At 39.4% G+C, this 8,781-nt stretch overlaps 1 protein-coding gene across 1 annotated transcript in view; it reads right to left on the bottom strand.

Annotated features, from left to right (window-relative positions):
* Positions 1-3,718: 3,718 nt before the first annotated feature.
* Positions 3,719-8,781, bottom strand: part of LOC105930392 — a 76,457-nt gene continuing 71,394 nt past the window's right edge. Inside the window, exons 45-50 of the mRNA XM_012868589.3 lie at positions 8,583-8,716; positions 8,365-8,499; positions 8,207-8,264; positions 6,848-6,946; positions 6,000-6,095; positions 3,719-5,642 (exon numbers count right to left, since the gene is read on the bottom strand). Coding sequence (XP_012724043.2) covers positions 4,087-5,642; positions 6,000-6,095; positions 6,848-6,946; positions 8,207-8,264; positions 8,365-8,499; positions 8,583-8,716 — 2,078 coding nt within the window. The 3' untranslated portion in view covers positions 3,719-4,086. The remainder of the gene's footprint in view (positions 5,643-5,999; positions 6,096-6,847; positions 6,947-8,206; positions 8,265-8,364; positions 8,500-8,582; positions 8,717-8,781) is intronic.

Genomic DNA, 8,781 nt, shown 5'->3' with positions numbered 1-8,781 from the left:
GGTCTAAAACACCAGTTTTGTTTTTATTAATTCTACATTTTTTAACTATAAGCGCTGTGTTTCTGTGCCTCAACAGTCTCACTAATCCTCTTCCCATCCTTCCATTGCAGCCAGGGGCTTTTATCAGCAGCCAGCCTTCAAAACTACGTTTATTGTCCTTCCATCCGTAGCAAAATGTCCTAGTTAAAGTCAATAGGAGAGTTAGTAGTTGTGCTTCATGCTGATTTGTTTAACGACACAGAACCAGTGGTGCTTCGGTGTGCCGCTGCATCGCCTTGTACCTGAATTCAGGTGCGCAAAATTAAGTTACGTGTAATAGGTGCGCACTTTAAAGGGTCATTTTAAGGAACTTGTAACATCAGAGGCTTAAGTCCAGACCCATCATTCCTCCTATTCCCTCTAAGGAGCCTTTACAGTCTTTATTTATGCACCCCCACACACTATTTATTCCTTCAATGGGGGGGAAATCTGCCCACCAGAATTTGGAAACAGTTGCTCTTTATTTCTCAAAGTTATGGGGGGAGGAGATGAGAGAATGGATATTTCAGCTGCCTGAAAGACCACATTTATTTTTATTTTCCAGGCAAATATATTATGCCTATGTAGTGGATTAATATCTCAATGCATGTATTTTTGTCACAATAGTTAAAGGGTGTGCTTACATATCTCACAATGAATGTACTCTTGTCACAACGGTTAAAAAGTGTGCTTTAACATGTATCTAAGAAAAATGTGTGTGTGTGTCAGTCCAGAGGTCAAGATAGGAGTTAGAGGGTTAATGCACACAAACCCTGGCAGTGGAGAAACATAGAAACATCTGACCCAAAAATCAAGTTCTACTGTAATGTAAACAAAATGTGTATGATGATGGTCCGGAAGGGGAGATGATGTGTAGCCGTCCAGAATGGCCAAATTATGTTAACGTAATGAGGTGTAGCCATCTGGTAGGATGTAATGATGTGTAGCCATTTTGTAAATTATGTTAACATAATGGGGTGGGGCCATCTGGAATGATGTAATGATGTGTGGCCATTTTTTTAAAAATATGCACCCTAGAAAGTCCCACCGGTATGTAATAAAACGACATAGATATCCGTGGAAAAGTACCTGAAAATACGTAATAAATAGGAGGGGCTCGGGGAGGAGCCCCCCAAGACCCAGGGAATGAATATAAGCAGACCACTTTCTTTGTTTTGTCAGATGTTGACCGGTGAACATCTCATGCGTGGTTGACTTGTATTATTGCAATAAACCATACTGGAGACCCAGCTGCCTCTGCTTATTTTTGGACCGCTGTTGGAGATTTTTCAACTGCCTTACCAAGAACTTAGAATTTTTGAAAGACTTAGCACTAATTACTACGTCGTCTGGAGGACATCCACGACACCTACTACCCAAATATAATTTGGATAGTAGGCATAGTTACATTTATTTGAGCATATTTTTTGGAGGGAAAAGTACTTAGAATTAGTTTTACTGCACCATCCTTTTGACTTCTGCCCAAGTAACATTATTTTTGGAGTTAAGCTACTCTTTGACAACAATTCCAGCTTCTAGTTACTTCACTGAAAGACAAACCGTAGAAACATTTTATTGTTATTGTATTCATTATATGTAAGCCTCACACACACACTGTGGCGTCTGTATTTGGGGCCAGGCCCAACCAGATGTTGCTGTGGAGCTCAATGTTCGCAATGATCAGTGGGACAGGATTGTTCTTTATAGAGCAATGTTATAAATGAGACCGATTCCCTTACGAATAAATTTCTGTTAGAAACACTTATGTCTGTATATCTAAATCTGCCAGAATACTGACACGCTCAGTAGGCTAAATCCTCTTGAGGCGCCTTGATATTGGGGCTGGCTCAGCAAGGTTTGTTTAAATAATGGACATCTGAAATCGCAGTGTGCATGGCCAACACACTCAGCAGACAGCTGTGGGGCACAAATACTCTGGCCCCAAGCTCAGGTCGTCCAATCAAAACGCTGGAATTGCACACGTTACGTTTACGTTCTGCCGGATTGTGTGCGACCATCACTTATTTGTACAGCACATTTCAGTACAAGGACAATGCAAAGTGCTTTACATGACTAAATCAGTGGAAAATAAAAACAACTAGAAAAAGCTGTTCCTACGCAACAGCGAGTGAGAATGCTAATCTGCAGAATGATTTGAGAAGATGCAGAAGATCCACGCAGAAGAAGAAAATAGCTGAAAAACATTGAAGAATTTGAAAAATTTGAAGTAATTTGTAGTAGTAGTAGTATCAGTAATAGTAGTAGTATTAGAAGTAGTAGTAGTATCAGTAGTAGTAGTAGTTGTATTAGTAGTAGTAATAGTAGTAGTATCAGTAGTATCAGTTTTTAAAGAATTTGAAGGAATTTGAAGAATTTGTAGTAGTAGTAATAGTAGTATCAGTAGTAGTAGTAGCACTAGTATCAGTAGTAGTAGTTGTTGTATTAGTAGTAGTAATAGTAGTAGTATCAGTAGTAGTAGTAGTATCAGTTTTTAAAGAATTTGAAGGAATTTGTAGTAGTAGTATAAGTAGTACTAGTAGTAGTAGTAGTTGTATTAGTAGTAGTAATAGCAGTAGTAGCAGTAGCAGCAGTAGTATCATTAGTACTAGTAGCAGTAGCAGCAGTAGTACCATTAGTCGTAGTAGTAGTTCAGTAGTAGTAGTAGAAGTAGTAGTATCAGTAGTAGTAAGAGTAGTATCAGTAGTAGTAGTAGTAGTATCAGTTTTTGAAGAATTTGAAGGAATTTGTAGTAGTAGTATAAGTAGTACTAGTAGTAGTTGTATTAGTAGTAATAGTTGTAGTAGCAGTAGTAGTTGTTGTAGTAGCAGTAGCAGCAGTTGTATCATTGGTAGTAGTAGTAGTATCAGAAGTAGTAGTAGTAGTAGTTGTAGTATCAGTAGTACTAGTAGTAGTTGTATTAGTAGTAGTAACAGTAGTAGTATCAGTAGTAGTTGTTGTAGTATCAGCAGTAGCATCAGTAGTAGTAGCAGTAGCAACAGTAGTATCATTAGTAGTAGAAGTAATAGTAGTAGTAGTATCAGTAGTACTAGTAGTAGTAGTTGTATTAGTAGTAGTAGTATCAGTAGTAGTTGTATCAGCAGTAGCATCAGTAGTAGTAGCAGTAGCAGCAGTAGTATCTTTAGTAGTAGTAGTAGTAGTATCATCAGTAGTAGTATCAGTAGTAGTATCAGTAGTAGTAGGATAAGTAGTAGTAGTAGTAGTATCAGTAGTAGTAGTAAAACAGGAAAAAGTAAACTAAAAGCAAACAATCTAGTGTCGTTTGTCCTTGCTAGCTTCTAGTGATACTACATACAGCTTAAATGAATTAAAAACCTAAGTCACGTGCACAAATGTTATATTTTTTGTGAATAGTTCCCGATCCACACAGGTTCAAAAGTATGCACACAGGCGACAGTAAAAACACGCAGTTTTGATAATTTTAATGAAGTCCAAGAGTCCCTTCAAGGATTGAAGGGAGTTGCCCAGCCAGTTCTCCAAGGGTCCAAACTCCTAGACCTGATGATTCTTACTGCAGCTGGAGCTCCAATGCGTCTGGTCAGGCTACTCACTGCCTACATCCAAACGTCTCGCCATGCGTCATCTGGGGATCTAACAATTATTCCAAACCTAACCTGATTTGGACGTACCACTTGACCAAAGACCGTTAGCCATTTTGTAAACAACGTAGACAAAGACACCGTTAACTGAAAAATATATATTTAAAAAAATATTTTACACTGAACAGATTCAACAAGCTTACTAGAAAATTGCACATATTTTATTAAAAAAGAAAAAAAAAACAATACTATAAAAAGATACTGACAGAATGAAACTGAGGTAGCTTAATACTATTTTCAAGTGTGAAAAAAATCCCTTATGAGCTCATTGTGACATCTGAAACAGGTTAGATATTGAGCATTTAAACAAGATTAACACTGACCCCACAATGCAAGATCATATTTACTGTAAACAGAAACATCTTTGTTACATAAAAAAAAAAAAAAAAAAAAAAAAAATTAGCTGGGAAGGATTGGTGAACATTTAAAACTATATTAAGAATGGATCAAGCTACTGGTCACTTTGTGGCCTCCTCATCATGGAGTGGCACTGGTGCATCTCAACGTTCCCCGAACCTGGAGGCGTCTGTGCCGTCAAACTGTATCCAAATGACTGCAGGCTGAGAGGGTCCGCTGCCCAATGTGGGTAACTCTGAGTTGGGTAGATATACTGCTGATAAATGCTTACGGCATTGAGAGGAAGAGGGCTCTGTGCTGCAGCAGAACCTAAATGTCCACTTGGGGGATAGACAGCTTGGGCGTATCCTGGAGCCGCCACAGAGCCAGCAGGGCTCGGTGCTGCAGCAGAGGGGAAACTGAGCTTATGTCTACTTACATCAGTGAGAGTCTTTCCTTTACATATCTGCTTAATGTGGTGTGACCTTGCAGTGATGATGGTATTAATGGGCAGCTGACTAATTCCTGGCTCTGGGTTTCTTGCTATTCTACAGACGTCCTGAGGAGCGTTGACTTGTAACCTCTCTGGGTCTCTGAGGTCGGCAGTGGGAACTAAAGCATTTTCTTTGGATCCACTAAGTGGAGAGCTGTCTTTACTTTCAGCATTAGTCAAAGCTGACTGACTGTATTTAGTCTGTTTTAACACAGAGATTAGGTTAGAAATTAATTTCAAGTCTCTTGGCCCAATCGAAGAGATTTTATCTTTCACGGGATTAACTAAAGAAGGCACTGAAGCTGACGGGAAGGGGGATACATTCTCAAATGTCTCTGGTGGGGGGCTGTGATTGGCTGGATGGGGGTCTTTCGGTGAGCTGCTGGTTTTGAACAAGGTTTCTGTCAAGGGACCAGCTGGTCTTGCCCTGGCTGGAGGGAGCTCATCTGTGATGGACACCTCCAGGTTGGGACCGACTGTAGATGTTGATTCTGACATTTGTACCCGATCAGAGGTTTGAAGCTGAGACACAGCCGGTGTAAAATCTGGCTTTAGAGGAGTAGCACTGCAGGTCTGTCGACTGGGATTTACAGAGCACGAAGAAACCAAACGAGTTACCGAGTTAGAAGAGTTCACATCAAGAGAACTCGGCCTTTGTCTGAGCTGAGAGACAGCTGGTCTGGACTCTGTCTGCCTAGGAGAACCACTACAAGCCTCTTGACTGGGATTTAGAGAACCCGAACAGACAACAGGATTAGTTTCTGAGTAAGGAGCATTCGGATCCAGAGGGCTACTGCTCTGTTTAAGCTGAGAGACAGAGGATTTGTAGTGGGGCTGAAGAGAACTACTGCAGGGCTCTTGACGGGGATCTACACCAGCAGCCGAGCTTAAAGGAACAACAGGATCTACTTTTGAGTTAGAAGATTTCACTGCGAGAGGGCTTGGGTTTAGTTTGAGCCGATTAATGGCCGTTTTGGATTCTGGCTCCTGAGCTTGTCTGCTGCAGGGTTCTAGATAGGAAACCTGTGCACCAACAATCGGGTGAGGAGAGACCACATGGTCAGTCTTTGTAGAGGAAGAGTTAACGTCCATCGTTGATGTTCTTCCATTTCCAACAACAAGCAAACTGTCGACCAGCGACGCCTCTTCAGCATGTGACTTTTCTGGAGTCTGACGAGCTTTAAAAAAAAAAAAAGGAGATACAGAGAAGAAATCTGTGAACATGGAATAAAGGTAATAATTAATCAAATTTTAAGGTTAAAATCTATGGGTAACTTTATTGGCTTTATTTTAATTGTCAAGACAATTTTCAAATCTGCCCTGGTGGCAAAAAGTGTAGACTAATTATTCTGCTAAGATGGTCAAATTTACAATGATAAAAGTTAATTGTGTCATGCACCTAGAAAAATATCAACTTGAAAATGCTAATTTGTAGACTCTTCCATTAAATATGCATCAAACAGCCAATGTCGTTAATGTGAAGCTACACAATGAAAATGATCTGCTTTTTATCAATGTACTTTGATTAATCTTACCCATTTTACTTATGTGGGTTTTCTCAAGTACTTGAGCTGACAGGCCCGGTGTAGGAAGAGACGCCCGCCTGCTTTGCAGGTCTGCGTTCTGCTGCCCTGTGGAGCAGAAAGAAAATGCAACGTTAAGAGGTGCTACAGAGTTTGCATTTGTACTGAATGGCGTAATTGTAAAGTTCACTGAATGCAGCTTTAGAAACATTATGTGCAGTTTCTGGTGCATGTTTAAAAAAAAATTGTTATCCCCATTCAATGTTTTCACATTTTTTCACATTACAACTTCAAATTTCAAAGTATTTTATGGGTAATATTCTGTGACTGTGATATAAAGGAAAATGCAGACTTCAAAAATATTTATCGAATAAAGTTAGCCCCATGTATGCTTTTCTTCAGCAGGGAAAGACAAAGTGGAGAGAGCTTCTGAGAAAAATGTCTAAGCTATAATTGCAGCAAAGGGTGGTTCCACAAAATAGGACTCAGTGGAACTGTATTTGAATGGATTCCATATCGTTCAATTTATAATTGTAAAAGAATTTGAAAATGTTTAGATCCATTAAACTTACAGCATGCAAAAGACAAGAGACCTCAGGGAAGCAAGAAAGGATGGAAGAACGAACATATTGGGAACAAACTGACATGATGGATCGTGTAAGGGTGAACAGATGAATGATGGAAGACAGATGATGGATACAAGTTTGAAAACAATGAATAGGAGAAACACAGATATAAACACTTTTCCATACCGTTATCCTTTGGCATACACATCAGTACTTGAAAACACCCAGTCAAATGCTATTCTTTAGTTGGTTTATGAGAAGACGTAACAGTACAGTATAAAACATGACACTAACCGTTCTGGTGACGCCTACTCTTCTGATGGGCAGCGAAGGCAGGCAGATGAAAGACACTTTGTTTATCGTCATCGGAGATGCTTTTCACAATTTTTAATGCTACAAGAAGCAAAGTGGGGTCACAGAAATGAACGCAGATTAGCACAAAAGATTGCAAATATTTGTAAAATGTTATTTATTTTTTGCTCATCTAAAAAAAAAAGTCTGTTTTTTTGCTTATTTACTTCAAAGTCAATACATGATTTAAGTTAAGCTTTGCGTCTATGACAAAACAAGAACAGGGTTTTTCTTGGCAACTTTTGTGCCCTGCTTTTGCAGCCTCCCAAAACAATAAATAGTCTTCCAATGTTTCAAGAAACAAAATATGTAAAGTGTGGTATGCATTTGTATTCATTTCCCTTTATTCTGACATCTCTAAATAAAATCCAGTGCTAACAATTGTCTTCAGAAGTTAACTAATTAGCAAACACAGACCTTCTGTGAGTAATTTAACCTCAGTACAATTTCAGCTGAGGCCAAAGAGGTTAGTTGGAGAACATTAGTGAGAGGAAGCATTGTGTAAACCAAGGAACACAGCAGGGAGAAAGTCATGGCGTAGGTTAAAGCAGGCTAAGGTTAAAAAAGAAGATCTCAAGCATTAAACATCTCGAGGAGCACCGTTTAATCCATCTTTAGAACATAGAAAAAGCAAACAACTGCAAAACAACAAAGATGTGGCCTTCCATTTACACTAAAAGGCTGGGCAAGAAAACGTCAGAGACAAATCAGTGAGTACATCCACGGCAACTGGAGGAGCTGCAGAGATCGACACCGACTCAACAACTCTGGTTAAATAATTTAGAAACAGGTCAATGATTAGCTGCTCCACAAATCTGTCCTTCATGGAAGAGTGGAAGAAAGAAAGCCATTAATTAATGAAACCCAATTTAAAATTTGTGGCAAAAAGAAACAGTTGAGCTTCACAAATGCTCTTTTTTCAATCTGGCCGCGCATGTACTATGGGCAAAACGTTCAGTTTCCACATGTGCAAAGCTGGCAGAGACATACTCCTAATGACTTGCAGTTGCAGAAAAACCTGACTCTACCAAGTACTGAGTATGAGGGTTAAATCCAAATGCATCCCACATTTTTCACAATTTTGTTGGTTAAAAACAAAAAAAAACATCAATTTCTTTCTTATTCACAATTAAGTACACCAAAGTTTTCTGGTTGTAAGTTCAAAGGGTATGAAATTGGTCGAATGAGCAAATGTTTCTCAAAAAGAAAAGAAAAAAATCCCCTAACAAACTATTTCTCATTTTCTCTACAGGTACATCTCACACAGAACAATGCTTTCATCACATTAGAGTTGACCGTTACCTTCACTGATAGGAGCTGTTCGGACAAATTCATGCAACTCGGATCCCAGCAAGACACACTTTAGGGGGGAAGAAGGACGGTATGCATTGATTTTTCAGCAAAGTGTTCAAAGTGAAGTACACACTAGATAACAAAACTGATATATTGACTCTAGGTACCTTTGCGTCTACTTTACAGAATTGCTCCCGCTTTGAGAGTTCTTGGACAACATCCTTTAAAACCACCATTTTAAACTCCAGAGGCAGATCGTCCCTGTGCCAAAACATCTCCAGGAACCTCGGATCCTCCCTCCTCTGAAAAACATGAACTTAATAAAAATGTGCAACATTTATTTATTTTTTTTAACATTCATTGCATGTTTGCATCGATTACACACCAAGTATTTGAGCTGATGGTCGAGGCTGACCATATGCTTGCAGATGTCTTGGATGGAGAGCTTCTTTTCACATATTTCGCACAGGAAGAAGGTTTTCAGAAACATACCCTGGCACTCCCACACAGAGTCCATACCTGGTGAGGAAACCATTTTAACATGTTACATCCTCCTGTCGAGGCACAGGATGCTGAGGATACGC

Source organism: Fundulus heteroclitus, chromosome 13 (assembly GCF_011125445.2).
Source record: "Fundulus heteroclitus isolate FHET01 chromosome 13, MU-UCD_Fhet_4.1, whole genome shotgun sequence".
Lineage (NCBI taxonomy): Eukaryota > Metazoa > Chordata > Actinopteri > Cyprinodontiformes > Fundulidae > Fundulus > Fundulus heteroclitus.
This window is presented reverse-complemented; position numbering and strand designations above follow the sequence as displayed.